This window comes from Thermobia domestica, chromosome 6, assembly GCF_964235325.1.
Source record: "Thermobia domestica chromosome 6, izTheDome1.hap1.1, whole genome shotgun sequence".
Lineage (NCBI taxonomy): Eukaryota > Metazoa > Arthropoda > Insecta > Zygentoma > Lepismatidae > Thermobia > Thermobia domestica.
The window spans coordinates 164,260,888-164,279,238 of NC_137459.1; the positions used below are offsets into that span (position 1 = coordinate 164,260,888).

The 18,351-nt window shown below is 33.6% G+C and overlaps 1 protein-coding gene across 3 annotated transcripts in view; it reads right to left on the reverse strand.

The window, feature by feature from the left end:
• LOC145688305 (uncharacterized) overlaps positions 1 to 18,351 on the reverse strand; it is a 1,380,532-nt gene that overhangs the window by 80,796 nt on the left and 1,281,385 nt on the right. For 2 of the 3 annotated variants that reach the window (XM_081762319.1, XM_081762321.1), the window contains one exon: positions 15,609 to 15,672. In XM_081762319.1, the coding sequence (XP_081618445.1) occupies positions 15,609 to 15,672 (64 nt within the window). Of the gene's footprint in view, positions 1 to 6,172; positions 6,522 to 15,608; positions 15,673 to 18,351 lie in introns of those variants that run through there. The other variant, XM_081762322.1, reaches the window with a different exon arrangement.

Below are 18,351 nucleotides of genomic sequence, written 5' to 3' on the forward strand. Positions count from 1 at the left end.
TGTTACAATTGAAGCGATTAAAAATTGCATTGGTTGATGGGACATTATGTCCAGAAACTGAATGATTGAGAAGGATTATAGGGAATATCATTATTGAACCTTTTCTCACTGACGGCAGTCTTACAAATGAGAAGTATTTACCATTTCTTTGTGAACATATTCTTCCTGCTATCCACATCTCCATACATAATTTTAATAGTATTTGGCTCCAACATGACTTAGCACCGCCACAATATAGACGGAATGTTTGGCAAAAGTTACATTAAACCTTTCCACAACGATAAATTTGGAGACGAGGTGTGATCAAATGAGCAGCAATATTTCCTAATTTGTCACTCCTAGATTACTTTCTATAAGGGTAAACAAGGTGTATCACAAAAAAATCACACACCCTGAATGACTCACAGCATCATATTGTGAAAGAAACAAGAATACTTCATCCTGATATGCCACAGCGTACACTTTCCAATTTTTACTATTAGGTGGCCTATTGTCAGACAATCGACTCGTTCTGTAAGTAAATGTCACATTGTTCGTGTTCTCTGTGATATGCAATGCATAGTTACCCACAGGAATATAGTAAACCTTTCAGATTTCTCAATTCTTTAATGTCAATGGTGTGATGTCGAGATTTATGAGAACACTCTACTTCATAGAGAATTTGCGATAGGTAAAAAGTGAGTTCAGATTCTCATTTCGAAAGACCTTATCCAATATTGATATTTCACATATATCCTTTCCATTTAAAGAATATCGTGTGCTATACATTGTGACGGAATCCAAGAAAGCTGCCATGTTGTACACTCCCCTTCCATGTAGATTTTGCACCAACATTCACCTGCAACATTTGATGTTCCTCTGTTAGCGCGTCTCTTTATTACTGGCTTGTCCTGATCTTTTTGTCTACTAAATACAAATCTCAAACATAGCCCATCTAGATCGTAAAAGAATGGTTATGTGTAGAAAATGAGTTAACATTATCGTTTCCGGGAAGATTCAAACCTAAATTTATGAAAAAAAAATGTACTACTTCTTTCCATTCAAAAATACTGTGATATATCGAACATGCGGAATCCAAGATGGCTTCCTGTTGCCTACCCCCTCATTTAATGCAGTTTTTGCACCAATATACAGTTACAACATTTTTCTTTCCTCCGCCTACGTGTCTCATTGTTAACGGCCTGTCAAGATACTTTTGTCTGCTAGGTGTAAATGTCAAACGTAGTACATCTTATCTCTTAAACGAATGACGATATATCAAATATGAGTTCACATTTTTGTTTGTGGGAAGATTCTATCTTAAATTGATGTATCAAACACGCCACTTTATATATATATATATATATATATATATATATATATATATATATATATATATATATATATATATATATATTGTGTGTGTGACTCCAACATGGCAGAAACCAGGGTACCATTCAATGCAGTTTTTGCATCAATACCCACTTCCAACGTTTGCTTTTCCTCCTTTCGTGCGTATCGTTATTACTGGACTGTCACAATACTTTTGACTAACCATGCATACAGATGCACATGCATGTTCTTTCAACACAAATCAAGACTGTCCACAGAATATTTTTCATGTAGTTAGTAGTTTGATACTACTCATAATTTTTAGGCAATATATTAGGCTTTTTTGACATTGAATCCTTTTTCACTCGGACTCTTTTGACCCGAACCATTTGGCAGAGTCCTTTTGAGTAAAGCCCTTTGACGCGGGACCTTTTTCTGTCGCGGGGCTCTTTGGCCGCAGAACCCTTTTGATTCGGACCTTTCTATCCTGCCATTTTATTTGAGCCCTTTTGACGTGATACCGCGGAAAATACCGGAACAGATGTTGCAGAAAATGAGGGAACTAAAGGTTTAGCAAGAGGATAATACAGAGAAAGATAGAAACATGTACATAAAGTGAAATAACGAATCATATAAGGAATATTGGGGCATAAATGAATTAGGAAAAATAGGAAATTTAAAGAAATGTACAAGGAGATGAAATTGACAATAATTTGAAAGAAAAGATTGAATTACAAAGGCAATAGAAAATAAAAGTAGGAAGGTAGTCTGCTATAGGAACGAAGTCTTAGAAAGATGAAAAGAAGCGTTATAACTTGCACGAGAGTAAGATAATCCACATAGCCTAAATATTGAAGAAGAAAATGCAGTAGGTGAGGATAAGAATGGGCTTACTATAGTCAGGAATGAATTTGGAAAAGCTATGTCCCATATGAGGAACACAAAAGCAACCGGATAGATATAGAAATAAAATTCGTTATGAACATAGTAGAAGGGCAAAAAAGAATATTTCGTATTCGTAATGAAATATGTGAAATGATACATTACTAAAAGATTTAAAAGATTCATTGAAGATGACTGAGAAATTGAACCCTTATATATGCGAGAATTACAAAGCTATTAGTGTCGTAAGGTATGGAATACAAATTATGATTCGAATGCTGAACAGGAAGTTGTATAGAAGAACAAATTGGGAAGTTTGGGAGGAACAATTTGGATTTAGGAGGGGAACGAGAACGAAATATGTTATTCACCTTTTAAGAATAATGGATGAAAAGTTTATAAAAAGAAAGAGAAGCTGTATGTTGTGGTTGTGTTGTAGAGGCAACTTTCGACTACGTGGACTAAGAATTCATAAATTGTGTTCTGAAGAAGGTGGGGTTGAAATGGGAGAATCAAACACTAATTAGAATCTTATATATGCACTTACAAGTAAGCGTACAATAGGAGACCAAATGACAGGAGACTTCAATTGAATGGAGAGTTCTTACCAACGTTGTACAGTATATTGTTTATACAGAAGGGACAACGAATAAAGGTCAGCGTAAGGAATAAGGTGTTTTGGAAGGAGTTAGAAGGATTAGGTGCATACAGTTTGCGCGTAATCATTACAAAGAACCTACGACGATGACAAGAATACCTCCAAATTAAAAAAATAAGTTGAGTCGATTTTGAGCTTAACGTCTCTTCCAGCAGTGAGGCTATATAAGACGTGGACATATTGATTAACATGGAATCCGAACCACATGAGCTCATACCGGGAATCGACCCTGGGTTTCTCACGCCAAAGGAGTGTCCAAAATTCAGAGATAAAACAAAGCTACAATTATATACTCTAATCTTGAAGAGATTTCAATCATATCCATTGTATTGTGCAGGGAACAAATTATCATTAACAAAATAAACGCAAACGCAGTAGGAACAAAATAAGTAAATTGACGATTTATAATTAACAGAGAAATGAAACAAACTTCAAACGCAGCACGTAAAAAAGTAACAAATTGCTTTCCTAAGGCTCTCTTATGGTAAATGGACTGCAATAAAACATGTTACAGGAAATTTTCTGTCATATCTTTCATAACATTATCTTTCCTATGATGCATATAGATCAGTATTTTTTAAAAATTATACCTATAACTTTCTTTTGAAGAAAATTTTACTACTAATATATGACTTGTGTAGGCGGCTTTCGAATTTGCAGTTGTAGGCACTCAAGTTAATGCGCATACAAATACATTTAGCTTATAACATTGTTGAGAATTTGCTAATAAAAAATATTTGTTTGCAATATTACACTAATACATCCTACTTTAAATTTGTTAAAATATCTTTGTGACTGACGTTTCACGAAGTTCTTTGTTTACTAGCATGTGCATGCACTTTTAAGTGAAATACAAGTCATTTGCATTTTATATTGTACTGCAATTCCGTGCCATAAGAATTCCATTATGGAGCACTGCATGTATTCAACTTGAAGAAAGAATTTCTGAAGTTCCTGGATGTTACTTATAAACAAGGTCAAGAACTAAATGGCGAGAAAAACGAAGAGAAAAAAGAAAAAGAAAAAAAAACAAACAGGAGAAAATATTAAAGATTATTTGAACATCAATATATTTCTTTTTCATGCACAATGGTAAAACCTGAAAGAACTTAATATTAAATAAAATATCAAGTTGTCAAAATATGTACTATACCACCAGTCATTCTAAATAAATAAGGACAATAGCATTTACTAAAACTATCAAGTGTGAATAGTTTTGTTTCGGAAAGGCGTAAGCATTTTTTTAAAGAAATTAGTAATTCTATTAAACCTCTAGATAACTTTACCCCTATGTTGGGGACAATACGTATGGGCTTTTTGGAGAGAGAATTACTATTTTTATAATATTATATAAAATTGAATTATATATTCCATTCATTCACACCTTTAAATGGATTCGGTTAGAAAATACATAGTGAAATAAAACAATAATTAAAAATAAATTTCCTAAAATTAGATAACAATGATCACTGAGTTTGGATACGATAATTATAATATTATTTACAACTACAGAAATACTTTGAATGGAATTTCAAAATGTAAGGAGTTTTACACGGAGCGTCTGATCTAGACTTTCTCCTCCGGAGTTAAAGTAGAGAAAGAGAAAGAGAGTTCTGTCAATAGCGGATGGTCCTACAGGATTCTTTGAAAGTAATCCTTATATACCTTTCTTTATTTTTTTTTTCATTTTCATCACAAGTTTACAAATGAAAGCTACGATATGCTTATTAGAAAAAAAAGAACATTAATGCATAAAATTCACTATCAGTGTTCCAAACTTTTACTCCTAATTTTGTATCCTATTTTATTAGTTCAAACCTTCACTTAGTGTAATATTAATATCCTGTGATTATTCAGATATGTAAAATAAGAAAGCAAAATCAATATACACCCTTTCTTTCCTAACTTCATTTATTTCATGCAAGGATAAAAAAGCAAATACTACTAAATACATTTCTGTTATCGTTGAATTTTTAACAGCATACTTTTAATTAAATTCTAATTCCAACATTTTGTTTAAAAATGCATATGTTTTTCCTTTTACTCGATTATGATAGATCTCTTCCTTCAGTCATTAGCTTGCACATAATATAGATTTCTTTTTAGATCCATTGAACTATGGGCAACTGTTCGAGTTCTCTGTGAAGAAACCTCCAAAGGTTTATGACCATCTTAAGGACATGTTATATTTTAACTTCGTTTCTATGTAATGTGTTTAGGACTATTTTGTATTTTCGTACTAATTTACAATGTATGTTTCTAAGAGGGAATTTGCAGGTGGCGACAGTGCGAGTAAACATTGAAGCAAATGAGTTGACAGAAATTCATAGTGTTGATAACAAGTACTGTAACCGCCGATACATATCACTATTGAAAACAATATGAACGGCATTTACTTTACTGTTTACGCAAGACAGTACGCTGTTTCTTTTATTTCACAGAAAATATTTATATTTAAATAACAACAGAGAAATAATTCGATCATATGCTTATTGATATAGAGATTAATACAAAAGTATTTTGAGCTCTCTCGTGACAATATGTGCAGCTTAAGCGCTTTTGGGACAAAATATCCTTGTTTGATTCTCGTTGAGAGTTCATGTGGTTCGAATCCCACTTTACGCTGTAAGTTCGTCTCATACAGCCTCGGTGCTCAATGGAACAGTAAACTTCAATCCAACCAATAAAAGTATTTCGTCAGAATCTGAAAAGTTTCCTCGTATCTTATAACTATTTTTCAATTTTTAAATTGTTTGGAAGTAATTTCCCAATTTGTACTCTGAGGTAACAGTTGTGTCATTCAATGTCACTAAATTAGTTCATTCAAAATTTCAAGTTTACACACACACACACACACACACACACACACACACACATATATATATATATATATATATATATATATATATATATATATATATATATATATATATATATATATACAGATTCCAAATTGCAAATGAAAGATAAAACAATAATTCCGTTGTGAGTGTATAGAATGCAACTTAAGACATTTATGTTTTAACAATAATAAATATTGGTAAGAGTTTCTTAATAAAACTACTTTCTTTAAATGGAACGCGATCAGAGCAAAGGCTTATAAACATTTTTCGTTTTCTCATTGTCCGATGAAAATTAAACAAAATGACACATTAATGATCTATAGAATTTGAAACTATGAAAATGTGAGAGAAATAACACGTGATAGATATTAAAGAATAATATATATAAAACTGAAAACGCTTCTCTCTAGGTATGTGGACATTTCTCAATTGAAATGTACGGTGAGAATTTTACATCTTAGATATAAATAGAACAAACCTGTCACCAAAATTCTTGGAAGTGGAGGTAGTTTTTGAAGGATAGACAACATGACTCCAGCCATTCCATGCCTTCCAGACTTCCAGTGATCCCAAACAAGTCTTTAAGTTACACTTCCAAACTTGGCAACAGAACCACATTTCTTCGCCGTTTGTATCCACGATGACAGTGTGCCTTTCCGGCACAAACGAACTCTTCACAACTCGAAAACACTAAATTCACTATCTATTATCAATAGCAAAGCTGTCAACGGGCAGCCTGACCACACGGTCGGCTGACTACAGCTGGATAGATAATCAGCCACGCCGTTGCCGACCTGCGGCCCGCGCTACACGCCGACAGAACTGAATGAAGCTCTCAACTCGAACTGTATGACGTCACGAGCCAACAATCAATGCTCTGCCCACGCAGCAGTGCGCCACCATGTCGACTAGCCAATCACATCCGAGTTTGAGATTGGTTTTCACTGTCTGGAAGCTGGATGATCACTTAGTACTGCCAAGCCTGCGTGCTTGCTGACGTAGTTGATGTCTGCAACGTCATTGACCAAAACTTGACTAGGCGAATTGATCGCCCTTCGCTGTTGCCACTATACAATAGTTAAGTGTCGAAAAACTCAATACAAACTTCTCGCTTATAACATTTATACCGAAAAAATACATGTACATTAAGAAAATGGAGACAAAATATATCTCTTAATAAAAGTATGGGTTGTGATATTTATATTAACACATTGTTAGGTTAGCTTAAATTACTGTCATAAATAACAAGATAATATAAATTTGCTTGTTTCTTGATGAAGTTATTTTTAAGCTGTAAAAGCTCTTTAATACACACTTTCTTCCTCTCAACCTCTAAAGCTAGAGTTGCAAGACTACAAAATTAATTATGTTTATATTCTCCTACACGAAATATATTTAAAGTATAAACGTATTTTTATATTAAAAATATGAATATTAAAGAGAAAACTTTAGGAATGATTTGCTGTTGCAGAATTCAATTCAAATGACGGTACAAGTAAGAGTGTAGGGCAAACTTCATAAGTTGAACTGTAATTAGTAAGTTTTTTGCCCGCATGATATCATTATTCTTTAAAAAAGATGAGCTTCGTTTAAAATATCTAAACTAAGAATGACACCTAATTTCCTTAAAAATAATAGTTTGTTTCAAATAATATTAAACACATAAAGAGACTCAACCAGAATCAACACATCAAAAATACACTATAGTAGTGATCCCCAGTTCTTTTAGACAACTAATTGTGAATTTAGTTCTGGAGCACCATTCTAAAGTGATCCGTAGTAGTCACGTTGACGAAATTTAAACATTTAAACCTATTAGTTAATTTACGTTGACTTCACTTAAATAAAAAAAATCTTGTATCCAGATTACTAACACAAGTTCGTGTTCTAGCATTTAATTCGCTGCCGGACAACAAATTTTAATGTTCACTACTTTCAAGAGAACGCAGAAAACTATTTAAGTTAATAAACTACAAATTTAAATCTAGAAAAGCAGAAATAAATCCACTCTCAGTCGATGTACTGACCTAATTTCAGAAAGTAAAAGCCACTTGGTTGGGAGCAATCCTTGTCGATTTGTAACGCTAGGAAGCTGCCAGTTTAAATCAAATAAGAAAACCAACTTCATGGGTTTCTTTATTTTAGGTTTCTGAAAAGTGTTCTTTTTTTGAAGAAATTGTAAAAAAAATCTTTGGTGTCCAAAATATCACGATAATTATATTGCATCCTCAGATTAACGTTTAAAACGTTTCAGGTACTTCCCAGCAATTGAGAGATATTCTCTGTTACCCTCTTAAGCATCACATTCCAGAAGATCAAACAATCAAATAATCAATCAGCGATAAATACAAAGTTGATTTCATGTATTTCAAACATCTACTCTTTCTAAAAGTATTAGTATATACCTAAGTTTAATCAGTTATGCCTAAAATCTAATAGTCTGAATTACATTGAATACTTTTGTGAAAATATTATCATAATTAGTCCAGTGGCTCAAGAAATAATCACGGACTTTGCAATGTATGTATATACAGACTGAACAACATTAAATATATATATAATGTCATACCTAATCTAGAGCCAGAGGTGAGAATTGCATTTTACCTCTTTAAATTATAAATTTTTCACGTAGAAGAAATATAATATGTTGGATAGTACACTAGTTACTTGAAAAAAATCTTTTGAATGCTGTGAATAGTTTAGGCGATGCGAAGAACAAAAAGTGCTTGAAACCACATTTTCACATTCTTCAGACTTATTTGTACTCCGCTTTAAACTTTAGCGATTTCTTTCTTCCTTGTGTTTACGAGACCTTTATGCCTCAAAATAAAATTTTCTTTCCAGACAAATCATATAAGTTTGTTCTATATATCAAATAAGAACATCGTTAGATGTAGCAAAATAATTGATACCAGTTCGTAAAGAAAACTACCCCGAGGTTGAGAGAGTTTCTTAATGTTTAATATTAAACTGTAATTAAAGTTGTATCTGGCAACCCTGATGCTTGTGGTCATATCCCGCGTTTTCTTTCTGAAGTTTTCTTGGTTTTGTGTGTAGCAAAAAGGGTGTTGCCTCGATGAAGGGATGCGTAGGAGGTTAAAAGGGAAATGCGGGGGCGTAAATGAGTAGAGATATGCAGTGATGGCATCTGTAACACGTAGGAGTTTCTCTAAACATCACGACCAAGCAATTATCCTGACAATGCTTACACGTATTCGCAATGAAGACAAACATGCTTACTGATGACGTAGCCGTTCTTTACTCTGTTTATGTATACTATCACTAGTAAGTCAATCGTCAATATTTTCACTTATGCGAATCAGCATCATAGCTGGTTCTCTAACAACATACATTGCTTCCGTGTTTGGTTTGTTGCAAAGCACTTAGGAAACTGACGCAATAAAATCGTATTTCCAACGCCGCTCTTTTCTTAATACTATTTTGCTCATCCTTTAAAAATTCCTACAAACTAGATTGTATTTTCTAAGTAAATTATTAATCCATCAAGGATTTCAGATATTAGTCTGCGTTGAAATATTTTAAATTTTCATTGCAGCAGTTTCGTGGCTGAATGTATGATTGCTACAACATTTATGTTAACTTTTGTTCTGCTTTTGCGTAGCGTACCGACAATACCTTCCTTCAGAAATGCTTACAAGAATCCGTAAATGACAAGAATCGACATGACACTACTCTTGAATGAATATCGCGAACATATATTTGGAACTTGCTATCCTTCCACAATTCGTTTCCGTAGGCTACAGAAATGATGAATATTCCAATTTACGCCACTTGACATAGAACGATCCACTAGCAACAGAAAAACATGTAGGTTATAAGGTTTATAAAATTCAAGTCAAATCAAAGCTTGTGTCAAAAATTTCTCAGATTATTTAAGTTACTTTCGTTTCGTCATTGCATTAGTTACTGCGTGTTACTGCACTTGTTTTCATTTTAATAATGTTTATATGTCTACAGATTAGAGTATGGCGTAGTAAGAAAGAAAATCCTAAAATAAGGGTTTTGACCTCACACGATTCCAATCCCGATTTACATCACGCTGCATCGTATTTTTTTTTTTTTACTTTACCCTCAGACCAAATGAGACTATATACAGAAAACATGCATATAAAATGTATAATTTTATGCAACAATATAGTGATATACCATGCTTTTACAGGTATGTTTTAATTATTACGAAAGTTAACATACCTCCGAATTCACAAATGAACTGTGAGTCTGGAATTATTATATAGTAAAAATCTGAAATAGAATAGGATGAAACAAAAACAATTTGTATTCCTTGTTTATTCCTCTTTAGCTTGATAGGCGCTGGTTTTACACAAATATTTTATTCTTACTATCAGTTCTTCACAGAAATTCAAATATTTCAAAGGTACACTTTTTATCTTGCAGCCTCTAATTTGATACTAAAATGGACACTTGACAAGCAGACTATCTAAATACGGTATTCATCACTTTGATATGTTAAGAACATTTGTGTTCATGACAGAAAAGAAACAACTTAGTAAAATACACGAAAAGTTTAGTTAGTACAAAACATGTATGAACACGTAAATGAATAAATGCATAAACATTTCCTATCATAAATGTGTAACACAATAATAATAATAATAATAATAATAATAATAATAATAATAATAATAATAATAATAATAATAATTATTATTATTATTATTATTATTATTATTATTATTATTATTATTATTATTATTATTATTATTATTATTATTATTTCCAGTGTTCTTTCATATTTACTTTTGAAGACGATAGTAGAATAAAATATGACGATTTGGAAAAGAATAAAAAAAAAAAAAAAACATTCGACTAGGAGTCATACCGTTCTTCGCATTCGAACCAAATTTTAAACCTATCGTTTTAATAAGATTTTTCGGTTTCCTTTTCGAAATTCTTTCTACTCCCCAAAATGAGAATAGTTTATTGCAGGTCGCAAAAGAATGTTATTTTCTCGAAAAATGGCCCTAACGGTTTTGTTTATATTTAATATAACAATATTTCACTAACAACCTTATGTGAAATATCTCTGTGAAAAATCTACAAACATTGGCTACTTCTTACAGGCGAGTACCTTTTGGACGATTAAAAATAAAATGACTCAGGCGATTTTGTTCTTATTTGTGGACCTTAGTTTAATAGTCGTCCAACCAACATTAATTTAAAAACAAGAAACATATTCATTATTTTCTGAGAATTATTTTTTCTAGAGCTTACATTTGACGACAGTGCAACGACACTTTCAAGTTGTAAGCCACACTGTAGATCTGTGCTGGAAATTGAGATTTATTTTGCATTAAAACAAATTTTGCGGACCTAGAGTTGAGTTGAGTTGATTTTGAGTTTAACGTCCCGTTCAGTAGCGAGGCTAATGAGACGTGGACCTACTGATTATTGTGGAATCCGAACCACCTGAGCTTCAGCCGGGTATCGAGCTTGGGTCTCCCACGACAAGGGCGCGTACACTAACCGCTTAGCCGTAAGGTTGATGTTTGTTACATCACTATTGCACACCAGTCCACATTTCATAAGCAAATATTTGATGAATAACCCTATAATTTGTGTAAATTACTTCCTCGTGAATATATATTTACTCTTTGTGGAGAGTTAAAAAAAATCTCAATTACAACACATTGAATTTAATATGGCATAAATCATTTCTTATGAACACATCTACAATGGGTAGTTTACTCTTGATATTGAGTTCTTTTTTCAATATGACTCATAGAATTTTGTTGATATTGCATAAACACGTGTAAAACATGTTTCGTTAATAACACTAATATATGGCATTAATCGTACGAAAAAAAATAAAAAATGGGAAGTTTATTTTGGAGGTGAAATTTTTAAGATTCAGTTTTCCAAAAACGTCTTATAATTTTATTCGTATTTCACAAATAAATGTTTCAGTAATAACTACAGCATAATATGATTTAATTTAAGAAATTGGACAGTGACGGAGGGATGACAGTGATGGAAAGCTCTTCCCGCATCATTTTATAGCAGATTGGGTAGCATTCAGTTTGTTAAATCTTTATCAAACCTCCATTTTTGCTGGTGCTATATTTAAGAAGTTATACATGCGGTTTTCCCCAATCTCTTCTTTCAGATGGCACGTTGTGGTATCATTTTCATCTGCAAGATTGCACTATGAATATCAAAGTGGTCTTGTATTTTCTCTTACAGTCTGAAAAGGAAGCGAGAGCGAATTCCCCATTTTGAGCTATGTGATTTATCTTTATTAACTGTCAGTGCAGCTGTTCCTAGCCTCGCAGACCAAGAAATCCCAAGAAAGATTAAGTGGAATCCTGCAGCAGCTGAAACATTTCTGTATTCCAATTCATTCGATAGGAATACTAGTTATTACATGATTTTACAGGATTTCAAATTTAAAGAAAAGAAATTTCCGTCTTGCCTGTTCTCATTTGCTTTATTGCAGCAATGAAACTTGTATGAAGAGAAATTAAGTACATTGCTCTGTCACTGTTTAAAAATACATTTAGATTTGAGATTCATTGTTTGAGTATTCGTAAAGCACAGTAGATACAACAGGGTTGTTTTCTGCGAATACAGCTATAGCTTAGAAAGTATAGTCGAATTTTCTGAATTTCTAATCTCGAAGTATGTTATTTGATAAAAAAAAATAATACCATTATTCTACTAACAGTTGAGACCTATGTTCGATTTGTAAGAAAGAGCAGAGCCTTCAAAATTAATAAGGTTACGAAGTTTATATCTTAAAATTTACTTCAATTTTTAAGTCCTAATTAGGAATATACTTCTGTTTCATTTGATTTATTTGCCGTCTTTATTGGTTACTTTTGATTGATTGATTTTTTTGTGTTTGTTTTGTCTTATGAACTTGTATTTGCGCCTTCTAAACACCATGTCTAATACATAATTTGTATTAGAAAACCAAGAGTTTGACGATAGAATAATTTGTAATTTAATCTCGCATGTAAAGAAGGCAAGTTGAATATTTCACTATTCAACTTACTGTCCAACATTAGTTCTTTTAATTATTCAACTTGTAACGAAAATATATGTATATCCCAACATTTATTATTTGCTGCTTGTTGTTTGGGACCCTTGAATTCAAACCTGCGACCCCGTGTAACAAAGGCTTGTGTGCTTGTAATCAGACCAATTAAGAGGGCTTTAGTATTTGTTGTATAGCAAAATGAATTGTTTGATATAATGTACCTTTGTTATGTCTTGTATTCTAACTAGCAGGATACCCGTTCTTCACACGGGAAAAATACGTTTAATTTTGGACACAAAGGACTACATTTAGTTTTAAAGTGCATCCAAAGTGTCACTCTTCGCCTCAGCGACCCCAAAAACTATGGATTCGGCACTAATATCGGTCATTTTTAATCATATCTTCCTCCTTCCTCACCCCTAAGGCGCACCGCCAAAGTGAAATTATTATATAAAACATCCCAGCCCCGAGCCTCATCTATGTTGAAAATTTGATCGAAATCGGTTGGGTAGTCCAAGGGGTGTACTGAAATTGCGCAAACTTCCACTCGCTTATCTGTTGACACAGATAAAGCCTTAATGAGCAGGCAACAAAACTGGAAATTGTACAAAAAAATGTAGTGCAACGTTGTCATGATTACCATAAGCATTTCGACTAATAAAAACAGTCACCTAAATGCAAGTCATTTTATGGGGAAAAATGCAAAGTAATGGACGCAATAGCATTTCAGTTATCGCTATTATATGTGTGCAGGGGAGTTGTTAGAGGGGAACGGGGAACATGTCCTAGTTAATAATTTTCTTTCTTTCTCGCAGTTTTACCTCCCACGGTTATTCCGGCTAGGCTAAACTAAACGGTGATGATGATAATTGAATGAATTGGTGGAATGAAGAAAGGGAGAAACGGAAACGCCGAGAAAATCCACTCATACGGTGTTTGTCCACCACACAGTTCAGTTGGCATGGATCGAACAAAGGACCGCACGCGCTAGAAGTGAACGCTCTACCACTGAGTCACTCCGACCCCACAATAATTTTCTGTATCATGTCTAACTGTAAGATTGCCTGTAAGATTAAAACTGTAAGAAAGCATTTCTTGGAAGCAAATGGTCATTGGAAAATTGTAAGAAAAACACAAATTATATAAATAAACAAAAATGATAAATATTTCTAGAAGTTCCCTTTAAATATCGTGGACAGGCGTTTGCCCAGTCAGATATAAGGTCATTTTCCAGTTTTGACCAAACACAAACAAGCATTTGTTTACATATTTCAGGTGTGTCTACCACGTATCTTAGTAACTGTACACTCACCTTTCTATAAATGACCCTTATAATTTGTATTTACATCTTAGTTACTGTTCTTAGGTGCTTGAGAAAGATTCCTTATATATTATTATCGCAAGAGACGAGCTACTGAACAGTTGAACGAAAGGCAAATACAATCATAAGACAGGAAGTTTCAAAATTGGAAGATAATTTCTAAAAGCTGTAGGATTTAAGTTCCAAGAAGTCAAGCTGTAAACGTGAAATGTTCTGTAAATATACTGTATATTTTGCTTTGTAAATATTAGAATGCAAAACAAGTATCTCACAAAGGAATGGCGTTTCGGCGTTTCACACAATTTCCTGAATCCTGTTGTTGCCAATGTTGCGGCAAACATTTGCGCAATTTCAGCACTTTCTGCTCCTTGTTAATAAGTCATAGATTACAGAGATTACGAACGATCTAATCCTTAGAAATATTTGCGCAATGTCGTTGCACCGGGTCCAAGACGTACGAAGTCGAAATAGGTATATATATATATATATATATATATATATATATATATATATATATATATATATATATATATATATATATAGTAAACCCACGTTAACACGAATTCCAAGGGACTGAAAAATCAGGAGTTCGTGTTAAAAGAATTCGTGTTAACCGGGGACTCAAAATTTATTATTCGAATACATTTTCTTCATACATACGCACTACAGTATACAGACTATACATACCACTACAGTATATTATGTATGTCATAGAAAACACTAGAGATGGTATCGAGACGAGACTGAGTTTCGGTCTCGTCTCGATTTCGAAAAGCACTCCTCGGTCTCAAATTCGAGTTAAGATCGAGATCGAGACTAGTTTCGGTCTCGGTAACATCCTCCGAAAAGTGAAAACACTATAGTAAGTTTATTATTCTATCTTCGAAGATTTTTAAAAAAAAAGTTTCCACGCAGAAAATCCAGGTCAAGTTATAAAATTGATAACTCCGCTAGCAGGGTGAGTACCGCTAGTAACGGAAAAGTATTTATGATTGCTGTCACCAGTTTGGAGTTACAGGGGAGAGAAGATGTTTTGTCTCGAGCTGTCGCCAGCTCGTCTGCCAAGCACCTGCATGTTCAGCGCTTGACGGAGGACAGAATGAACACCTCATAAGAGAGGAAAGATGCCTGTTTCTGGTTTTTCTCTTATTTACAAGGAAATTTTCGTCTGTATAAATAGTGTATGACAAAAACTGATCTGGAGTGAAATCTGAAATAAAAAAATGATCTGAAAAAACAAGAACAAAGGATTGAAAGTTCGTGTTAAATCAAAACCTTTACTGACTCAAGGGACTAAAAATTAGTTCGTAATTCGTGCTAACCGAAATTCGTGTTAACCGATAAAACTTCCTATAAGATAACGTACAGCAATGCCGGGACCGAAATTTTGTTCGTCCTAACCGAGTGTTCGGCTTAAGCGAGTTCGTGTTAACGAGGTTATACTGTATATATATATATATATATATATATATATATATATATATATATATATATATATATATATATATATAGATAGATAGATAGATAGATAGATAGATAGATAGATACTACCAGAAACGATTAATCAATGCTTACCTCGGTGTTGAAATACGGACTCGTCCACTATCATCAATATCATGAGAAACAACTTCTGGTATTCCTGAAATGAAGAATAATAATATTACCTACTTCTGTTACACACAAATTCTCATAATTACCATACTTAATTGTGAAGACAAATATTATAAATAAAGTATATACAAGCATAAATTTATAATTTACAGGTTTATATCCACAGCTGCTCAAACAGTACGTACAGTATATACAGGCATGGAAAGATAGCCCCCCACTTTAGAAAATTGAAACAATGACTAGGTCATTCGTTTGTACTACGTTTGTACCGTTTGTACCGAAGATATTTTCGTTTGTATCATTTTCCTTATAGGGTTACTTGAGAGGTTCCGTATCACAGCACAAAATATTAAAATACACCATTCGAAAGCAAATCGTTTGTACCGTTTGTACCGAAAAAAGTTTTGTTTGTACCCTGATAGTTTTCGAGAAACAGGGGATGATATTTGGGAGGCTATATTGGCGCAAAGATAGGCCCCCGTATCATAGCACAAAAAAATGAAATACACCATTCGAAAGCAAATCGTTTGTACCGTTCGTACCGAAAAAAGGTTTGTTTGTACTTTGATAGTTTTCGAGAAACAGGGGATGACATTTGGGGGGCTATCTTGGCGCCAAAACATTTTTCGGTACAAACGGTACAAACGATTTGCTTTCGAATGGTGTATTTCAATGTTTAGTGGTGTGATACGGGGGCTATCTTGGAGCCAACATACCCCCCCAAACGTCATCCCCTGTTTCTCGAAAACTATCAGGATACAAACAAAAGTTTTTTCGGTACAAACGGTACAAACGATTTGCTTTCGAATGGTGTATTTGAATATTTAGTGGTGTGATACGGGAGGGCTATCTTGACGCCAAGATAGTCGCCCCAAATGTCATCCCCTGTTTCTCGAAAACTATCAGGGTACAAACAAAAGTTTTTTCGGTACAAACGGTACTAACGATTTGCTTTTGAATGGTGTATTTCAATTTTTAGTGGTTTGATAGAGGGAGCTATCTTGGTGCCAAAATAGCCTCCCCAAATGTCATCCCTTCTTTCTCCAAAACTATCAGGGTACAGACAAAACTTTTTTCGGTACAAACGGTACAAACGATTTGCTTTCGAATGGTGTATTTCAATTTTTAGTGGTGTGATACGGGGGGATATATTGGCGCCAAGATAGTCCCCTCAATGTCATCCCCTCTTTCTCGAAAACTATCAGTGTACAAACAAAACTTTTTTTGGTACAAACATTACAAACGATTTGCTTTTGAATGGTGTATTTCAATATTTAGTGGTGTGATACGAGGGGGCTATCTTGGCGCCAAGATAACCCCCAAAATGTCATCCCCTGTTTCTCGAAAACTATCAGGGTACAAACAAAACTTTTTTCGGTACAAACGGTACAAACGATTTGCTTTCGAATAGTGTATTTCAATTTTTTGTCTGTTATACGGGAGGGGGCTATCTTGGCGCTAAGATAGCCCCCAAATGTCATCCTCTGTTTCTCGAAAACTATCAGGGTACAAACAAAACTTTTTTCGGTACAAACGGTACAAACGATTTGCTTTCGAATGGTGTATTTCAATTTTTAGTGGTGTGAAGCGGGGGGGCTATCTTGGCGCCAAGATAGCCCCCCCATTTGACCTCTCAAGTAACCCTATAAGGAAAATGGTACAAACGAAAATATTTTCGGTACAAACGGTACAAACGTAGTACAAACTAATGACCTAGTCATTGTTTCAATTTTCTAAAGTGGGGGGCTATCTTGCCATACGTGTATATACCTAAACCAGATAGTTTATTCGTTTTAATGGCACCTAATGATTTTGCGGCAAAAGATGCACTGGAACAAGAAAATATACTTTCTACTTTCTACTGAATTTTTAGAAAGCGGTATTTTAAAATATTTTAATATACAACGACACTCCAATTTTCCTGATTATTGAGTTGTAGACATTCCGATATGCAGAAACCCGGATAGTTGGAGAAATCATAAAGAAGTTTTAGAGTTTAAAAAAAAAAATCTTTAAAATTACGTTAGAGTAATGAAAGGTAATGAGTGTTGAAATAAAGATCACTTTTACTACAAAAAAAGTAAAATAAATTCTGGAAGTCCTATTTAAATATGAATTTTGAATAAATTATGTATTTTTACGAAGAAATACGTACAGTTTACATTTCAGTTAGCTTTAGTTTTTATTGAAGAGGTAACATTTTATTTTCCGATATTGATCTGGATGATTGAAGTTCGGACAATTGGAATTATACCATACACTATTCTACATATTTTTTTTTTCGCAAACAATCCCAAAATCACTATTCCAAATCAAAAGATAGAGGTTTGCTTAGTAACCGCATACATGCTATTGAGTGTAAACTATTAGTGAAATTTTGTGTTTGAAGCAATGATGAAAAGTCAGGTGACGATCCTGTAACAGAAAAATCTGTTGGGCTAGAGATCAACATTGGCTATAGATGATGAGTGGGGGTGGAGAACCTAAAAAAAGTACACGTGACCACCATGATGGCATGCGGCACATCATTTACTATTTTTTCATCAGGAATGCAATGTTGTTGTTCATTTTGTCATATCAGTAACCGTTGATGAATTGTGTCCTGTTTTATCCCCTTTTGTACCATCACAATACATGCTCAAAATGACCACGCCGTGCAATGTATATATATATATATAATAGAATATTTCCGAATGGTGATTTTGCT